Source organism: Rattus rattus, chromosome 12 (genome assembly GCF_011064425.1).
Source record: "Rattus rattus isolate New Zealand chromosome 12, Rrattus_CSIRO_v1, whole genome shotgun sequence".
In the NCBI taxonomy this organism is placed as follows: domain Eukaryota; kingdom Metazoa; phylum Chordata; class Mammalia; order Rodentia; family Muridae; genus Rattus; species Rattus rattus.
The window spans coordinates 77,852,648-77,873,372 of NC_046165.1; the positions used below are offsets into that span (position 1 = coordinate 77,852,648).

A 20,725-nucleotide genomic window follows, 5' to 3' on the forward strand; every position below is an offset into this window, starting at 1 on the left:
AATTGTAGTATTTTACAAAGCTCTATTTATACTACATGAGGGTTTAAAAATGCTGTTTAAATTTTGGCAAAACTTATCTGCACTGTAAATTTAAGTTCTCATATTGAAATAAATGCCAAAACTAAAATTATAAACTGTATTTGTCCAGTTTTGTAATTTTTCAGATACAAATTCACAAACTCCTACAACTATCACACGGTTTCTATCTTAAGGCGTAGTTTAGCTAAAGTTTATTCAACAGATTTGGGTTAAATTTAAACATAGAAACATTGTATTACAAAACTTCCCTTGAGACAGCTGTAGAAGAGAAACTATTTAAGGACAGTCTCATCTGTGACTGTCCTATGGAAACCTATACCCTAAGGTAGACATTCATGTGTAAGAGTTTCAGGAGTTCCGTTCAGATGTTAAGACGAGTTTTTGTAAATATTTTCTGTCTTCTTTGTTCAAGCTGATTTTTTTAAAACTCTATGCTTAGGTTTTTATTAAAAAAGTAATCCAGTGCATGAGAGGTAGGCAAAAGTATGCTCTTTTGGATTGTAAGAGGGCCACACACAGAATCTTGTTAATTGCTTCATCCTGGTTTTTACTTGCAGCTCGGAGAACATAGAGCACGCACATCTCTACTTCTTTCATTGTAAAGTGGTCTCGGATGTGACTGAGCGTTGCCGAAGAACACTAATGGGGCCGCCATTGACCGCAGTGGATGTTCACAAATTCGTGAAGACAATGGAGGCACCTCTGTTGGTATGTGTCTTCACCTCGCTGCGACCGACGCTCACGTGAGGTTCAGTAAGCTCTGTTCACAGATAAGTGTCTATACAGCTGACTATTTTACTTTCTTTTTCCTGGGACTCATTGCTTTTATTTCACAGCATTGGAGAACAGCTCCTTGTTTGACTTACTGCTTCAAAAAACCTGGATATAACACATGAGTGACGATACTGTGTCACAGGTATAATGAGTGCAGTCACTCGTGGGGGCCCAGAGTTTGTGAATGTTTTAGTCATTGTTCAGAAGGTTGGTAGCTATGACAGCCACAGGTCCACCGTGTCTCACTGTGGTTGGCATTAGCCTTAGAGAGTCCTGGAGACACATTCGACGATGGTGGTCAGCACTTCCTCTGAAATGTTAGAGGTTCATCCTGAGTATGTGAGACCCCTTCAGTAGGTCTCACCTGATATATCTGTAAAACACGATTCACGTGTTTTACCAGTAACAGCTCTGCAGAGTGTAAATTAGAAGTATAAGCTGCCCCATGTGCTCACTCAGAAAGTAGGATCAGATGATCATTCTCTCTGTACCTTCTGCAGGTGACGTCACCACGTAGTGTGAAGCATTGTATTTAAATTGTATTTGACCCTAACAGAAGAAGTTGATAAGCATAAAAGGGATTCTTCTTCTTCTGAACATCTGTCAGGCACACTTCAGGAAATATTATCTCAAGCGTTGAGTTATGAGAACACTAAGGAATCAAAGAGCATGTGCCATTTTAGGTAGAAGGGGGTGATCGCCTTTGCCTTGAAAGATGGGGGAAATCACTTCATGTATTCATGTTCCCCTGCCTCTCTAACTTTGGTTATTATTTTACAGTTAAATTCTGTGCATTTCTGTTTTGCTCTGTGGTCATAATCTCAGCATTTTAAAAAGCCAGGCTTTGCATTCAGTGTACCCAGAGCTAACCAGCTATACTTTCAATGGCTTAATCCTTTAGTTCCTTATTTTAGATAACTTTTTCTTCAGTTGGATCTCGGTTGCAAAGAAGTTTTTGAATTGTTTTCTTGTTGAGATGGAGTCTCCGTGTGTAGCCCAGGTTGGACTTGAACTTGCTGTCTGGCCCAAGCTGGCATCCAATCCGTGATCCTCCTATCTCACCTTTCACATGCCTCGTTCACCGCCCGCAGCACAGCAGCAGCAGCAGCAGCAGCAGCAGCAGCAGCAGCAGCAGCAGCAGCAGCAGCAAGCAACAACAACAGAAACATAGGTAGTAGGTCTTTTCCTTTGACAGGGAAGGGCAAGTATACCTAGCATCCGTTGAAGAATACCCTTTGGATTTGTTTTGATGTCCCATTTGAGAAGCAGGAGAGAGAACAGCTCCTCCCCGCTGCCCCCAGCTCTTCACCGTTTCTATCCAACCTGTTTTCCTGTCTTAAATTGGATACTAAGAATTCTCTGAATTTTGGGCCAACAAGATATCTCATCTTGCAAAGATACCAGCGGTCAAGCCTGGTGACTTAGTTCCTACCCTGGGACCACATACATCTATAGGCACAGATACATGCGAACACACACACACACACACACACACACACACACACACACACACACACACACACGGTAAAAGTGCAAACAACTGTAAATTCTGGGTTTTTTGTCTGCCTACCAGTAGGGGGCAGAATGATAACATGCACTAAACAATAAAAATGTTTTTCTTTTTGCTATATCTTGAAGGGTATATCTTGAAGGTTTACCCCTTTCCTGGTTTCTACTTACAAATTTATTTTTTGTTTTAAAACAACTATGCTTAAGTAACTGCTTGAAAGGGAGACTCTCTGGTTTTATTTCATTTTATGACAGTAGGAATTATGTGATACTGATCTTAAAATGAAACAAAAGAAACTTAAACCTTGAAGACTGCCTAGGAGGCTGGGACTCAGTCAAGTGTGGCTGCACCTGACAGCGGGGCAGGCATAAAGGCCGGGACTGGTGTTGTATTCTCCATGAATGCGCTCCTGAAACCTTTTCCAGTTGAATGGCGCTTTCTGGAACTGTGGGCACAGGACTCTGCCCTACAAAAGGAATATTAAATCGCTGAGCCCCAGAGTGGTGTTTCTTTCAAAGATCACATGGGCATCTCATTTTCAGTTTAATTCTTTTCATCCCGTCCTGGAGTGCTGAGGACCTGATGTGGATGCTGAGTCCCAGTTAGAGACTGGGAGTCAGGATGCCAGGGAGCGGGAAAGCAGGGAAGACCCAATGAAAAACTGCAGGGAGTGGGGTGGGGAGTGAGAGGCCTGGAATGAGAACCCACGTGTTGGCCCAGTGTTTCTAGAGGGGGTTGCAAGCCAAGAAGACCAAGCTAGCAGCTTTCCTGCGGAGGAGGGATGAGGTAAATACGGGGTGCAGTGAGCTGGCACTGCCCTGAGACCCCTCCAGACTGAGTAAGGGCTGACATCTTAACCTTTATGAGATAAGCAGATGGCAGAGTTCTGGTCTGGTTTGGTTGCGTCTAACTTTGCATTTGGTCAGATTAGTATTGGAGGTTGTTTATTATTCTTGACAAATATCCTTGAGGTTAAAAAAACAAAGTGAGGTCAAATACTTTGTATAGGAAACAGCCTATAGGCTGAAATTGGGTGGAACAAAAGTGTGCATTTTGGTGGTATGGCAAAGGCACGGGGAGGCCCCGGGGTTAGGATGGATTTGTACCTGTGGGACAGATCGGTAGTTGATTTGTAGGACTGGTTTGTAGTTTGTTCTTGTTCTGTAGCCCCAGACATGGCCATTCCTTTTTAAAAGAATTGATGAATTTATAATTTATTGATACAGGGTGTTATAGTGTGTAGCCCTGCTGCCTGGAACTCACTTTGTGTAGATCAGGCTGGCCTTGAACACAGAAATCTGCCTGCTCAGCCTCTGGATTACTGGGCTCACATACACAGCTTCCGTGTTCGTGCTACTCTATAGTAGTTTCACTCGCACTACACGTCTTTGAGGTGTGGTGGTCATTGGGTTTTGCAAAGTGTCCTATGTTTGGGCATTTAGGATCTGAAATGACTTGCTGTGCTTATGTTAAATTTATACACAAACGAAAGTAGAAAGTAAGATTCAGACTTTTGTGTGAATAGTATTGGTCTGATCATTGCAATGTGATATCATTCCACTTCCAAAAATTTGATTCAGGTTGGTGCTTTTGTTTATATGTTCATCTCCCTCTTTTTAAAAAGGAGACAGTTTAGTTATAGAATCTAATGGTTAGGTGTGTGTCTTAGATGTAACCTGGCTATATAGCTATGTAGCTATGTAGCTCAGGCTAGCATAGGACTCGTAGCCCAGGATGACCTTGAACCTGGGGCAGTCCTTTTAAACTCCTAAATCCTGGGATTCTAGGCATGTTCCACCAGGCTTGGCCGTAACTGTATCTGAATTTTTAAAAATCAATTTAAACTATAAATCTCGACTGTAAATTTGTATATGTATTCAGTCTCAAATAGATTGAGATTATAGCAGGCCAGTTTTTAAAACATTTACTTTTATTATCTTAAATTATCTGTGTACGTGTGTGCCTATTTTATGGTTGTGTGTATGTTAGAGCAGGCGCCTGTCTCTTAGAGCTGGAGTTAGAGGCAATCGTCAGCTGCCCTATGTGGGTACCAGGAGCAGAACTTGGGTCCTCCTCAAGAGCAGGAAGTGCTTTAGTGGCTGAACCATCTCTTCAGCCCCAATCCAGACCTACTCTTAAGGTTCCCACCAATAAATGCACATTGGAATGGTTAAGCCATCACCCGAGTAGCTAAACCCAAGGACATTCTGAAGGCTGATAGTATTCTCCACAGTGGCTGGTCACTTGTACCTGGTAGACAGAAGAAGCACTTGTCTCTGAATCCCAAGAAAAACCTTCAGGTACAATCATCTGGTAAAAATGGTAAGAGGTCTACATGTTCTATAGTGTTTTCTTCCTGAAAGGCATTTTATTTCTAGGGGAGTTGGATTACACCTTTATTCGCACCATTTCTCAGAAACTGGCTTCATGGGATACAGTACATAGCTATAAAAATCAGTTCCGTGTGTCTGTGAGTGCACAGGAGAGGGTTTGCTCAGTCTGTCAAGTGGGCCATTGCCGCAGAATGAGAGTGTTCTGTCTTCTTTTTTCTAAATGGAGACGGAGGTGGCTGAAGACCCCCAGCTGGTGTCCACCATCCATCTACAACTAGGACTGCCACTGGTCTTTATTATCAGCCAGCGAGCGACGCATGAGGCCGACAGAAGAACCGCAGAGTGGGTGGCGTGGCAGCTTCTGGGGAAGGCGGGAGTTCTGCTCTTGATGAGGTAACCTCACCACAGTGCCCTCAAAACAATGCTTCTTGGTGTTTCAGTGGCAGTCTCATAGTAAAGCCTGACATCCAGCAGATGCTAGCACGGTTAGGACTAACTGCTGAGCCCAAGACTACACGCTAGCTACCAGCTTCATCAAGATTAAGATGAGGACCAGAAAATCCAGATGGTGTTCATGTACGAACTTTCTCAAGCCCGCTGAATTGTAGCCTATTCATAATTGTTTCGGAATAAGAACGTACAGTCCTGTTTCAGATTTGTGTCCTGGGTGGCTTCTTTTCATGAGTGAGTAAAAATGCATTTCCGTTTTGTAAAAGGGACTTCGTGGACGTGAACATTCCCCAGCACGCTAACGTGGCCTTCAGAAGAGCAGAGAAGGTCAGTTGTTTTACTCACTGGTCTGTTCTTTTACTCTCTGAGCTAAGGTAGTCCATGTGGACCGAAGTAATACATGATTACCATTAGAACGATCTTTAAATTATCATTCTTTCAATGCGCAATTGATTTTTTTTATGTTCTTACTTTTGCGAAAAATCATATTTAATTATTTGTTTTTGTTATATTATGCCTGCCCTTATAAATTGTCTTGAATATCACTGATTTCTTCCTTTGGCAAAATTTGCCAAAGGAAATGATTAATTTTATTTTTATTTTTTGAAACAGTCTCTACTATGTAGTCCAGGCTTCCCTTCACTTGGAGTCCCCCATCTGCTATGTGGCATCTATTCCCTTTGCTGTTTAATTTTAAAACTGAAGTTTAGAGGGTTTGCTTTATTTTATTTCCAAGGAAGCAAAATATTTTAGATAAAATTGTCTTGTCACCTGTCAAGATAACACATGACAACAAATTCTGGCAAGGAAGCTGGGAAAGAGAAGCTCTTATGCACTGCTGCAGGAGCGTGTACTGGTGTAGCCGTTATAGCAGGGTAGACGGTCCTTAAAAACCTAAAAAATAGCCTGCCGTAGGCTGGGGGAGGGATCGGCAGGTGTTACGGTAACGGGACAGGTATGGTCTGGATTTGGAGCTTCATCACCCACGAAAAGGAGCCTCACTAGCCAGTGTCTAACCCCAGAGCCCTCTAAAGAGATGGGAGACAGAGACAGAAATAGAAGCTGGACGGCCAGGCAGCCTGGTCAGACCGCAGAGACCCAGTGTCAATCAAGGGTGGACAGGGAGGACACAAAAGGCCATCTTCTGATCTCCACACACCGCACCGTCATTCAGGAGCATGGGCCTCATCTCAGTGAGGGTCACTAATGCTGTTATGAAACACCACGGCCACACACCGCACCATCGTTCACGAGCATGGGCCTCATCTCAGTGAGGGTCACTAATGCTGTTCTGAAACACCACGGCCAAAAGCAACGTGGAAAGGAAAAGATCTGTTTGGCTCCCATTTCTCCACCAGTTCACCATTTGATGGAGTCAGGGCAGGAACTCAGACAGGTTAGGAGTGTGGAGGCAGGAGCTGGTGCAGAGCCCATGGAGGGTGCTACTCACTGGCTTGCTCCCCATGGCTTGCTCAGCCTGCTTTCTTATAGAACTCAGGACCACCAGCCCAGGGGCGCCACCACACACAATGGGCTGGGCCCTCCCCCAGCAATCACTAATTAGACAAATGCCCTACCTCCTTGCTTGTTTAACTTTTGGATCTCCTGGAGGCATTTTCTCAATTGAGATTCCTTCTCAGGTGACTATAGTGTGTGTAAAATGGGCATAAAACCACCAGCACAAACATCATTGGGAAACTCATGAACATGTGCATGTGCACACACACACTTCATATGTACATGTATACATATATCTACACACAATACATATATACATATACATATGTATATACATGTTTATACACACACACAGTTTAAGAATAAATCTTTAAAAATATCTAAAATGAAACTCCCATGTGATCCAGCTATACCACTCCTAGACATATATCTGAAGAACTCCTCAGTCAGCAGGCCACAGGGATATTGCACAGCCATCCTTACTACTGCACTATTGACAATAGCTAGAAAATGGAGCCAGCCCAGTGTCCATCAACAGAGGAGTAACAATGCGGTTGCAAGAAAATGGATAGAACTACTGGACATCATTATGTTAAGTGAAGTAAGACAGACGCAGAGATAAATACTACTTACTTTTTCTCATATGCAGAGCCTAGATATATGTGTGCATACATGTGCATGTGCGTGTGTGTGTGTGTGCGTGCGTGCATGGGAAGAGTCAAGAAGCTAGAGAGGAGATGAGGAGAGGGAGGAGGAGATCTTCAAGGAAAGGAAGGAGGGAAAGGGTGAAGGGGTGCATGTAACTAAATAGGGGGTACTGTTTAGCAGGAAGTAGTAGACCATCAAAGACGGTGAAAGCAGCTTTCAGGAGGGCAGTAGGGCAAGGAGACAAATGACAAATAAGCACAGGATACGTCGACATGTTTGAAGTTGTCACAGCGAAACCTGTAACTATACGCTAACTTGAAAAATGAAATGACGTTTCTAGGACGCGCCTGTGGAATTTCAGGTGTTGAATGATGTTGAGTTAATCATTTCCCATGTGAAAAATAATTTGTACTTTGAAGAAATACAAGAAGATGAAGGTGAAGACATGGAAGGCCCAGATCTGGGTGAGAACCGTAAGACCCCCCCCCGCCCCCGCCACCCACTATTAGTGCAAATAAAATGGAGTCACATTTTACTGGGTTGACTGGTGAGCAGGTGTAAGGCTGCTTCCTCTTGCGTTTTATTCAGTGTGGGACTTTTTTGTTTCACTCCAGGCTTCCAGCTTCCCTCAGTCAGTTTTTCTCCCGCTGGGCTTGCTGCATCTACGTAAAGCCATGGCGCATTCCATTTTTATCATTCCTCCTCGGAAACAAACTTGTAATGAACACCGGTGCGCTTGCACTCGTGGATGAGTCTGGCCGTCAGCAGAGTTACCGTAGCCTGTTTACAGTTAGGCGACTTTCCTGAGGTCCCAGCAGCAGCAGGAGCGTAGGGGCGGAGCCCACTTTCCCTGTGATGGCTCATGACATTTTAAATATTTAATGATTTAGTTACGTAAATCAACGTCTTTTAAAAACATTTTAGCTGTTGAAGACGATGAGGTGGCGGGAACTGTTTACAGAGACAGGAAGAGACCACTGCCTTTGGGGTTGTTGGTGGAACTAACGGAGGAGACATTTAACACAACGGTCACGGCTTCCGACACCTTAGTGCTTTTCTATGCTACCTGTAAGTATGAGCATCGAAAGGATGCTAGTGACATACGAGGACCCTTAAAAGGATGGGTTTTGTCTTGCTTTCTAAATATTACACATCGTAAACTGTTTAAATGTCTCAAGTAGACAACACACTGAAGCGTTTACTTCTAATTCTAAGGAGAGTAAAACAAACTTTCTGTGCTTCTAGATATACGATTTCCAAATCGAAGGTCAATGAGTAAGCTAGAAATTCAGCTGGCTGCTTTTCAAAGCTAGTATTAGTGACTGCAATTGTTTTAAATATATCAAAGTATTTGTAGTAGCATAGGAAATACTGTCTTCACGTAATAGCCGCTTCACTGTATACAGGATGAATGAAAGTATTAGTTGCATTTGGAATCAATATAAGTGATTGAATACTATTGGGCACTCTGTAGTAGATATCTGTGGTTTGGAAATTCTAGTTTTGGTAATTCCCATAAACCTCTGCGTGTGTTTATGCATGTGACGTGGGTGCTCTGTACATAGATGGCCTAATGTGTGTTGAACTTTCTGATTTTATTATAGGGCATGCAGTATCCATGGCATTTCTTCAGTCCTATACTAATGTGGCAGTTAAATTGAAAGGTAGTGTCCTGTGGTATGCATGCTTATTTTTTGAACTGGATGTGAAACTTTGTAAAACCATCTTAAACATGCAAAAAACCCCACCAAAACAAACAAACAAAGAAACAAAAACCCACAAAATTTTAGATTGTGGCACTAAGGTTCGGTGAGTAAATAAGAATGTGGTAGTGCGTCCAGCAGTTAATCATTCTGAACCATTTTATCTGTCCTGAGTTTTTGTGTTTCTACATGAAGCTGAAAATTTCCTTTCAAGTCCGTGAAGAATTGTGTTGGAATTCTGATGGGGATTCCGTTGAACCTGTATTGCTTTTGGTCAGACGGCCATGTTTACTATATCCATCTTATAGATCCTTGAGCATGGGAGATCTTCCCATCTTCTGATTTCCTCTTCAATGTTTCACATTCAATGGATATTTTATATATTTACATTTCAAATGTTATCCCACTTCCTGGTTTTCCCCTCTGGAAACCCCTATCCCATCTTCCCTCCTCCTGCTTCTATGAGGGTACTTTCCTACTCACCCACCCACTCCCGCCTCCCCGCCCTAGCATTCCCCGACACTGGGGCATGGAGCCTTCACAGGACAAGGGCCTCCCCTCCCATTGATGCCCAACAAGGCCATCCTCTGCTACATATGCGGCTGGAGCCATGCGTTCCTCCATGTGTACTCTTTGGTTGGTGGTTTAGTCCCTGGGAGCTCTGGGGGTCTGGTTGATTAATATTGTTGTTCTTCCTGTGGGGTTGCAAACCCCTTCAGCTCCTTCAGTCCTTTCTCTAACTCCTCCATTGGGGACCTGTGCTCACTCTGATGTTTGGCTGCGAGCATCCACTTCTCTATTGTTCAGGCTCTGGCAGAGCCTCTTAGGAGACAGCTTTATCAGGCCAAGTACTTCTTGACATCTGCAATAGTTAGTGTCTGGGTTTGATGTCTGTATATGGGATGGATCCCCATGTGAGGCACTCTGGGTGGCCTTTCCTTCAGTCTCTGGTCCACACTTCGTCTATATATTTCCTCCCTTGAAGGTTTTGTTCCTCCTTCTCAGAAGGTGTGAAGCATCTACACTTTGGTCTTCCTTCTTCTTGAGCTTCATGTAGTCTGTGAATTGTATCTTGGGTATTCCTAGCTTTTGGGCTAAGAAGAATGTATTTTTGTTTGTCTGTGTGTATGTGTGTGTTTGGTGAAATGTTCTGTATATATCTCTTAAGTCTATTTAGTTCATGATGCCAGTTCCAGTATTTTTGTTTAGGTTTTTATCTGGATGACCTATCTGTTGGTGAGATTTGAGTATTGAAGTCCCCTACTGTGAGTTAATCCGTGGTTTAAGCTGTAGCAGTGTCCCTTTTATAAACGTATGCTCTTGCATTTGGCGCATATGGTGCATATATCTTGATTGATTTTTCCTCTGCTAAGTATGTAGTGTCCTTTCCTAACTCTTCTGATTAGTTTCACATTGAAACTATTTTATCAGATATTAAAATGGCTACACCAACTTGCTTCATAAGTCCATTTATTTACAGTATCTTTTTCTATCCCTTTCCTCTGAGGGGATGGATATCTTTGATTTTAAGGTGTGTTTCTTGGATGCAGCAGAAGGATGGATCTTATTTTTGAATCTGTTCTGTTATTTTGTATCTTTTTATTGGGGATTGAGACCATTGATGTTGGAAGTTATCAATGAACAGTGTCTATCTGTTATTTTGTTCTTGCAATGTTTTTTTCCCTCCTGCCCCTTATTTTGATTTGCTGGTCTGGGATTATTTATTCTTTCTGCTTTCTTGGTTGTGGTTAACCTCTTTGAGTGGAAGGTTTCCTTTTAGTATCTTTGGCAAAGCTGGATTTATAGATCAATACTCCTTAGATTTGGTTTTATCACAGACTGTCTTTCTCCATCTGCTGTGATGGAAAATTTTGCTTAGTAGTAGTCTATGCTGGTATCTGTGGTTTCTTAGACTTTTTAGAGTATCTGTCCAGGCGCTTCTGGATAGACTGCATTGAGTAGTCAGGCCTCATTGTAATATGTCTGCCTTTATATGTTATTTGGCCTTTCCCCCGTAACTTCTAATATTCTTTCTTCTGTACTTTTATTGTTTTCATTATTAGGTGTCATGCAAACTATCCTTTCTGTTCCGGTCTATTTTTGGTGTTCTGTATGTTTCCTGTACCTTGATAGGCACCTCCTTCTTCAGGGAAATTTTCTTCTATTTGTTGAAAATATTTTCTGTGCCTTTGACCTGTGTTTCTTTTCCTTCCTCTGTTTTTGTCACTGACAGATTTAGTCCTTTTATAGTGTCCCAGGTTTTCTGGATGTTTTGTGCCTTGAGGTTTTTTTTTTTTTTTTTTTTTTTTTAAATATTACCATTCTCTTTGACTGAGGTAGCCATTTCTTTTGTCTTCCATGCTTGAGGTTCTTGCATCTCTTGTTTTCTGTTGGTGCAGGTTACCCTCCGAGATTCCTTTTCCAGTTTCTGGATTTCTCATTTCTAGATTTTTCTGAGTTTGTGGTTTTTTTTTTTATTTTGTAATTATATTTATGTACAGAAAACTTTAGTGTACATTTAACCCAGCTTAGTGGCGAGTTCTTTAGCCTTTCCCTTTTCCAGCTCGGCAATGTGAGTCACAGACTTAGGACCCAGGGCGTTGCCTCCCCAGTGGCGGAGGATCTTGTCTTATCTGTCATTATAATTGGTCCTAATAGCTTCCACCAGCTTAGCCACAGCACCCTTGTCTTCCGAGTTCACCTGTGTGAAGGCAACAGTGGTGCACGTCTTCCTGTGGACCAGGCGCCCAGCCTGGCCTTTCCCTTGATGATGCAGTAGGGCACCCCCATCTTTTGACAAAGGGCAGGCAGGAAAACAACCAGCTCAATGGGGTCTACATCATGGGCAATCACCACCAGCTGAGCCTTCTTGTTCTCCACCAAGGTAGTGACTGTATTGACCCCTGCTTGGAGGACAGGCGGTCTCTTAGTTGGGATGTCCCCTTTGCCAGCAGCTTTCTTCTCAGCACTGGCCAGCAGCCTTTGCTTCTTCTCCTGCTCTGTCTCTGGCCTGTATTTGTGCGTGAGCTTAAGCAGCTGAGTCTCTGTTTGCCTGTCTAGGGCCTGGGTGAACTGGTGAATGGCAGGAGGTACTTTGAGCCGCTTATAGAGGATGGCTCTTTGCCGCTTCAGCCTGATATTAGCGGGGCCATTTGATGAAGCGTGTGAGATCTCTTTTGGGCTGGATGTCCTGCCCAATGCCGAAGCTCTTAGGCCCTTTCTCAAACAAAGGATTGACCACCTTTTTGGCCTCCTGTTTCTTGACTACATCGGGGGCCAGGGCCACCTTCTTCCCCTTGGCCTTCTTTCCTTTGGGCATCTTGCTTGGCTGGAGGAGAGAGGAGTTTGTGTGTTCTTTATTGATCTATTTCCACTTTCAAGTCTTGAACTGCTTCATTTCCCTCCACTGTTTATTTGTCTTCATAGATTTCTTTAGTGGATTTATTAATTCCCTCTTTAAGGACGTCTACCATTTTTATAAAGGCTGTATTGAGGTCATCGACTACTTCTTCAGCTATGTTGTGTGTTTTAGGGCCTGCTGTGGTAGAGTTGCTGGGCTTTAATGGTGACCTTTGTCTTGGTTGTTGATGACTTTTTATGCCGATATCTAGGCATCTGGGTCCTGATGTTGGGTCTTTGTTGTGTTGATGTTCTGTTCATCGGTTTCTGTTGCCCTGCCTGGTATTTACAAGTGGTCGGTGATGCTGAGAACCTGCCAGGCGTGACTGCTGGGTGTTCCACATAGAATGTGATTTTGGTATTTGGAGCTGATGCTCAGGCATGGACTTGAGTCGGAAGTAGGGTTGACGGAATCCACGCAGAGAGGAGAGCGGGCTGTTCCACCAGTATATGCTTATTCCCCTGGGATTGGTAGTAGAGAGTGAGGAGAGGCCACAACAGGTAATCTGCTACTGAGCTGGGGATCAGACTAGGGGGTGGGCTTAGGAGGAGTGAGGATAAAGACCTGAAAATGGCCAACCAGCTCCCCTGGTCAGCATGGTGGGCGGGTCCCCAAGGAATGTCTGAGGGCATTGCTGCCTGAGACAAGGTGGTCAGGGAAGGCTACAGGAGAAGATGTGTATGGGCCTCTGTAGATGGAGGCAGAGAGGAAGGGAAGGCCATCATTTACATAGGTGATTGTACGTGATCAGCTACAGAGCTGGGGATGAGACAGGAGGATTGGATTTGAAAGCAGAGACATTTATGTCAAGTTGATAAAAACCAACCAGTGCAATAATATCAATAGCATCGTAATTTTTGCGCCTGTGTTGATTGCTATACAGGTTAAATATTCCATACCTGAAAAACCGAAGAGCAGAAGTAGTTTGGATCTATTTAATTTGGAAATAAATTATTTAATTTATTTTAATATGATACAAAAACCATACAGTGACATAATGAGGTATCTTGGGGATGAGACTAAGGTCTAAACATGAAATTTATTTATGGTTCACCTACATCCTGTAAACATAGCATCAGTGTAATTGTACCCAGTATTTTTCTGACTATAGTTTGTCACACTGGTCTATAGAATCTTCTACTTGTGGTGTTATGTGAACACCCATCAACATTCAGATTCTGGAGCATTTTACACTTAATATTTTTGGTATATCAGGAATCTCTAGAGGAACAGAACCAGTAGAATGAATATATTAAAAGGATTTGTTAGATTGGCTTACACAATATGGTTGGGTAATGCAGCAGTGGCTGTTTCTACATGGAGAGCCCTAGAGCCCAGGAGCTGCCCAGTCTCCTGCAATTCCAATGATTCTGGAAGTCTGAAGGATTTTTGCAGAATAGTCAATCTTCAGTCTGTCTACCTGATTAAACTCCTGGGCCCTTGATGGGCGTCTCCATGGGGCACAAGTGTCTTTGATCCTTTGCCGCTTTGGTGAGACCTATCCAGATGCCTCTTCCCCAAACGTCTGTCTTACCAGTTTTCAAGTCTTCAAACCAGCCAGCCAAACTATTGTCAGCAGCCCATAAATTAGTATAAAACCACATAGCTGGCCATCCTCTTCCCAAATGTATGTATTACCCAGGATACTCAACGTGGACTATAGACTTTTAAGTTTAAAATAGTATAGTACTTTGCACATTAATCCTATATTCTGCCTTTGATGGTGTATTATTTTTTTTGGTCTAAGATTATGAGTATTTTTTTCCTCAACCACAAGGTGGCAGCAAATGTCAGGTTTTTTTTTTTTTTTTTTTAATACTTAATGTAGTCATATCAAAGAATGCCCACCTTTAGATTAGAGGTTCCATTTGAAGTTAATGTGTTAGTGAAATTTATGGGATGTGGTACTCTAGGCGTGTCAGCATATTAGACCGTTGGCTGAAATATAAATCAGTAGAGTCCACTTTCTTTTACTCATTCCTTCAGTATAAGAAGTCTTATAACTTAACACGTAACAGTGTTCTTTTTTTTATTTAAAAGAAAAATCAGACTTTTCAATCTGAGGGCACAGTTTAGGAGTGACTCACATGCTGATAGAGATTCCTTTCCTTTTATTAATCATTTTATTCGTTTACATTTCAAATGCTGTTTCTCTTTCTGGTTACCCCTACAAAACCCCCTCCCCCTCCCCTTTGCTTCTATGAGGGGTTCTCCTCCACCCACTCACCCACTCCTGCCTCACCCCTCTAGCATCCCCCTATGCTGGGGAATCAAGTCTCCACAGGACCGAGGGCCTCCCGTGCCACTGATGTCCGATAAGGCCATTCTCTACTACATATGTGCACTCTTTGGTTCATGGTTTAGTCCCTGGGAGCTCTGAGGGGTCCAGCTACTTGATATTGTTGGTCTTCCTATGGGGATGCAGTCCCCTTCAGCTCCTTGCTCTTCCACTGGGTTCCCCAGGCTCAGTCCAATGGTTGGCTGTGAGTATCTACGTGTGTATTAGTCAGGTACTGGTAGAACCTCTCAGGGAGCAGCCATGTCAGGCTCCTGTCAGCAAGTGCTTCTTGGTATTAGCAGTAGTGTGGGGAGTTGGTGTCTGCAGATGGAATGGATCCCCAGGTGGGGCGGTCTCTGGATGGCCTTTCCTTCAGTCTCTGTTCCATTTTTTGTCCCTGTCTTTCCTTTGGACAGAACATTGCTGGATTAACAATTTTGAGATGGGTGGGTGGCTTTATCCCTCAACTGTGGGCCGTGCCTAACCTCTGGATATGGTCTCTACAGGTTGTATCTCCCCTTTGTTGCATATTTCGGCTAAAGTCATTCCCATTGGGTCCTGGGAGTCTCTCGCTTCCCTAGCGTCTAGGACTTTCTAGTGGCTACCTCAAGTTCCCCATCCCCTACTGCTACATATTTCTATTCAATCTTAATCTAATATATTGACTCTTACGTTTTATTAGGACGGATTTCTTTTTTCATAGCTTAGTTATGTGGTGCTTGTGTTAGTTGATTTTTAAAATCTGTTTCCACCCAGTGGTCTGTATATTTTCGAGAACTTTACATGTTCGTTGTTGAACAAGTAAGAATGTGTGCTTTATGCCCTATGCATTTTCCTGGGATGAAAAGAGATTATTGTGTTTAGATGGGGATGATAACTGAGGCCCCAGATACATGCTTTGATGGTGATGTGTACAGGCACAGCCCCTTCTCCCAAGGAGTTTTCTCCACAGAGACATTCATCAGATAAACACATAGCTACAAAATGTGATGAGATTAGTGTAGTTCTGTCACAGCATGTAGCAGAGGGACCTGTTATAGATGGGGTTCCAGGCAAGGTGTCCATGAAATGGTGTCATGTTGATACTATCCTTACAAAACTTGGTGGGCATGGGCTCGTGGCGAAACAGGGATTGGGGATGGGTGAGGAGGGGTTTGCTGTACCAGAACAGGTTTGATTTTGAAAATGGTTATCTCTAGCTATAGTTTAGAGACACCGAACCTGGGAAGTGAAGTAGAAACCTATCATAGTTATCCAGCAAGAAGAATGATGGCAATAAGTATAAATAGAAAATAACTGGACCATGTAAATGAGAGAAAGAACAGGAAATTGGAAAGATGGTGACTGAGTAGACTTAGGGCGGGGAGGCGAGAAAAGCGTTGCTCTGTTTTCTTAGCTGCACACGAGCGGCCTCTTTCACCACTACACAGACTGGAAGCCGTATTTGGTTTCAGACATGTAGAGTTTAAGGATGTGTTTGCTCACAGGGTGACAGAGATGTCAGTAAAGATATCTGGGTCTGGAACTTCACGCAGTTGAGGCCAGAGACACAAGTGTAGGCTGTGTTGGATTGTTCGTAGTTGAAAAGGAGACTGTAAAGCAGGAGGAAAAGCAGTTTAAACCCAGGTTTAAGAAGGTCCCAACTCCAGTAAGAGAAGAACCTGCAGAAGGGTCCAAAAGGGCGAAGCTCTGGAGACAGGAGAACACTATTGAGGGAAAGCCTCACAGAGATCAGGGGAGACAGTTCTGCAGGAGTATGGCACGCTGGGCACACACTTAAAATGATTACCCAGTACTGAATGCAATGAGCGGTCTGCATCAGTGTTTATAAAACGTGCATTTCCCTTTCATTCAGGCAGGTCCACCATCCTTCTCACTAGAATAAATTGTGCGGATTGGTCTGATGTATGTACGAAGCAAAATGTCACTGCGTTTCCCATGGTAAAGTTGTATAAGGAAGGCGAGAGCCCAGTGTCTTACGCCGGTATGTTGGGAAGTAAAGATCTCCTGACGTTTATCCAGTTGTAAGTATTCTACTTCACGCTAAGGTTTCTAAGTTGGAGGCCGGAGTTCTGACTCCATACTGGGTTGACATGCTCTTACGGGGTCCAGGATATGAGAGCCGAGATCAGAGTGAACACTGAGAACGAAGCTTGCTGCATGTTCTGTCACTTTGATTTAATGAGTCAGATTATTTTGAAAAGAATAATTTTGTCCAGCAGTCTATGTAATCTCCTAGGTTCTGTGTTTTTTTTTTTTTTTTGTTTTTTTGTTTTTTTTTTTACAAACTGTAAAACATCTTTTAGGAGTTAATTTTGAGGGTTGGGGATTTAGCTCAGTGTTAGAGCGCTTGCCTAGGAAGCGCAAGGCCCTGGGTTCGGTCCCCAGCTCCGAAAAAAAGAACCAAAAAAAAAAAAGTTAATTTTGAGCATAATTATGTATTTATCCAGAAACAAGATCTCCTGTCCAGTGAACATAGCATCCATCCAAGAAGCAGAAAAATACCTACGTGGGGAATTATATAAAGACCTGTTCAGCTTCTCCAGTGTGTCAGTACTGGGACTCTTTACTCCAGCCATGACGTCAGGTAAGTGGAGGTGAACTCTCCCTTTTTTATGTCATGTTTGCTGCATGCGTGCATGTGGGCGGGCATGTATATGCATGTGCACACATGAACAGTCGGTTGCCTGTGAGTACATTTGTAGAGGCCGGAGGTTGACATTTTGTGTTGTCTTCTGAGCTGTCCACCTTATTTTTTGAGGCAGAGTCTCTTAGTATTCCCAGAGCTCACAAATCGGCAGGACTGGCTGGTCAGTCAGCCCTGGGAATCCTCCTGATCCCACCCCACAGTGCTCGGATTATGACGCACACTGCCCAGCGTTTATTTTTTTAATGCGTTTTCTGGGAATCAGACTCCAGTTCATGATGTTTTTACATTAAGTATTTTACCCACAGAGCCATCTCCCTAGCCCAAGCTTTCAAACTGCACGGTTTAAACACTTATTGCTTAATAATTGTTTAAAACATTCTTCCTGAAGAGAATTTTAAATATAGAGAGAAATTTGAAGAAAAAACCCTATGATACCATCACTCAAAGAGTTTATTTTATTTTATTGCTGTTGTGAATAGTTGCCTGATAAGAAGCAGCTTAAAGAAGGAGACCTGTTTTTACTCAATTTGGGAGTCTAGTCTGGCCTGGCAGGGAAGGTGTGGCAGGGAGGCCACTCCTCACATGTTGGCAGGCCAGGAGGCAGAGATGTATGTCCGTGCTCACGGGGTGGGGGGGGTCACCCACTTTTTGTTTCTTGTTTTTGAATTTTCATTTTTTGAAATTGAAAGTAGATGTTTTTCCCCATACAGCATATCCTGATAATAGTTTCCCTTCCCTCTACTCCTCCTGGTTCCTCTCCACCTCCCCTCCTATATGGGTCCACCCTTTATCTGTCTCCCATTAGAAAACAAACTGGCATCTGAGGGATAATAATAATAAAATAAAATATAAGATAAAACAGAAACTAACAGAAGGAAAAGAGCCCATGACAAGTCTCAAGAGAGAGATGTGGATGGAGAGACACACTTGTTCACACTTTACACCCGGAAGTATGTCCACTAACACCTTAGGACAGTAGTTCTCAACCTTCCTAATGCTGGGACCCTTTAATACAGTTCCTCATGTTGTGGTGATGCCCAATCATTAAATTATTTTCGTTGCTACTTCATAACTGTAATTTTCCTATTGTAGTAAGTCGTAATGTAAAATATCTGATATTTCTTATGATCTTAGGTGACCCCTGTGAAAGGGTCATTTGACCCCCAAAGCGTTCACAACCTACAGGTTTTTAAAATCTGGTCTATTGGCCAGGAGGTTGCACACATTTAATTCCAATGTCTGGGAGGCAGAGGCAGGTGGTCTCTGTGAGTTCAAGGCCAGCCTGGTCTACAAAGAGTTCCAGAACAGCTAAAGCTATGTAGAAATACCCTGTCTTGAAAAAAAAAAACACCTAGAAGAAAAAACCTAGTGAATTAGAATAATCATCACAAATATAATGTTAAATCTGATGTCATTCTTTCCATCCCTCTTTACATACCTAAAGATTCCATATTTTTGTGTTTATTTTAATGCATTTGGGAAAGAACAGCATATCTGACTTACTGTCTTATTTTTATTCCACTTATAGGTATATTTTCCTCATTTGATTAGTATTATCATAAATATTATGGCTGCATAGTTTAATTGGATAATATATATAAATACATATATATATACAAATATATAAATAAAAATTTGTCTACAAATAATGCCTGTACTTTTTTCCTTCTGTAGATGAAGAAAATACTTGAGTCTTTGTGTGGGTTTTGAACTCGTTAAATAGGAATAGACTTCCGGTAACATACTGCGTTTTTGGTAAATTGTGTTAATTGTGTAACTGCAAATTATATTTGCTACTCATTTTTAAGTGGGGTTTTAGTACTTGGTTAGTGAATAGTTTAAGGTAACTAAACGTTAATGACATTAAGGCATGGTCACTGTGTTCCAGTTATCTTCCCTCATTAAAAAACCAAAACTTGGTTTAGTAATTGTTCTAGTTTCATTCTGGTGCTGAGACGCAAAGTCCAACCCAGAGCAGTTCGGGAGAGGAGGGGGCTTACACTCCCAGGTCACAGTGCGTCCCTGCTGGGCTGCCACAGGGACAGCCAGCACCCCTGCTAGGTGAGGCGCCACCACAGGAGCTGTCAAAGCCACCAGCGGGTACCTCCTCTCCAGCCTCCCCAAGTAACTCCTCACAGTGGGACCTCAGCCAGGGCTGCCTGCAGTTGGGAGTCCATCCTGACCGATGCAGGAAAAAGGGGGTGGAATCAAGCCACCAATCCCTGAGCAGGAATTCCTGAGATCCAAACTGATCCCCACCCTGGAAACCTCGGCCCTGGAAAGCTCCACCCCCGCTAAGTAACCCTGTACAAGTCCTGCCTGCTTTTCAGTTCGTTGCTGTAAGCATTTTCATACTCCGGTGATTTTACACTCTGATCATTTCAGACTCACCCCTCTCTTCAGGCTGAATGTAAGAAGACAGCTGTGTCTGTTTCCCTTGCTTTAGCAGGCAAATGAAAAAAAATTATTTGGTCATTCTATATGATTAGAGTGCTATATTTTTTTTAAAATTATTTTCATTTCATGTGCTTTGGTGTTCTTTTTGTATGTCCGTGTGAGGAGTCAGGTGGAATGGAGCCGCAGACAGTTTTGAGCTACCTTGTGGGTACTGGGGATTGAACTCCAGTCTTTTGGAAGAGCAGCCAATGCTTTTAACTGCTGAGCCATCTCTCCAGCTCCCAAGTTCTAGAAATCTTAAAAACACGACATTAAGAGAACATTTGTTTAGGGAACCACAGTTGTATCCGGTCAGTAGACACCTCCTTAGGTGTGCCATGAAGCATTCATTTTAGCTGTTATCTGTGTGCACTGAAGCACCAGCCTTTGAAGTTTAAAGGTATGGAGTCTGCCGTCTGGGAAGTCTGTCTCAACTGCCCAGCACACGTGATGTCTCACGAGCTTCTCTCCTCTCTGTCTCTGCAGCGAAAGAGTGTTTCCAGGAAGCAGGGAAGCGGCTGAGAGGCTCTGTCCTCACGGGAGTTTATTCTGAAGATGACGCTTGGATACTGTACGTTTACTGCTCTTCTAACTCTGGGGCACGTGAAATGATGCAGTGTAATGTACGGCTTGTCTTCCCACCATTGATGGGAGATTTAGCAGAACCGCAGGATACTTCTCAGTCAACTCGCAGAGTGTCTGGGGTTTCCTACACACGTACTTTGGTCTGCCATTTTCCTCCCCCCTCCACTCCCATGTGTACCCATCCACCCCAGTACTCTAGAGTTTTAATTTTCTTCCATGGAGAGGTCTGAGAACTGCCATGCTGCTAGATTCTTTAAATTCTCCTCCTGCAGCGACCCCTGGAGAGGTCTTGGACTCACACTTATTTTGAGGGCACCTACAAAAGTGGTCAGACTTACTTCTGTTCCTACATCAGTTGTAGTCTTTGGATCCTGTTACTTGTGCTTTGGGTTTTCCTTGGAGTTTTTATAGTGTTGAGAATTTTACTTCTTGAGTCTTGTTTCTGTTTGCCACTGGAGAAG

At 43.0% G+C, this 20,725-nt stretch overlaps 1 protein-coding gene across 1 annotated transcript in view; it reads left to right on the forward strand.

Annotated features, from left to right (window-relative positions):
- Positions 1-20,725, forward strand: part of Txndc16 (thioredoxin domain containing 16) — a 65,857-nt gene that overhangs the window by 35,079 nt on the left and 10,053 nt on the right. The window contains exons 9-17 of the mRNA XM_032918065.1: positions 597-747; positions 4,883-5,049; positions 5,373-5,433; positions 7,553-7,676; positions 8,137-8,280; positions 8,817-8,876; positions 16,449-16,617; positions 17,044-17,180; positions 20,166-20,250. Of these exons, the coding sequence (XP_032773956.1) occupies positions 597-747; positions 4,883-5,049; positions 5,373-5,433; positions 7,553-7,676; positions 8,137-8,280; positions 8,817-8,876; positions 16,449-16,617; positions 17,044-17,180; positions 20,166-20,250 (1,098 nt within the window). The remainder of the gene's footprint in view (positions 1-596; positions 748-4,882; positions 5,050-5,372; positions 5,434-7,552; positions 7,677-8,136; positions 8,281-8,816; positions 8,877-16,448; positions 16,618-17,043; positions 17,181-20,165; positions 20,251-20,725) is intronic.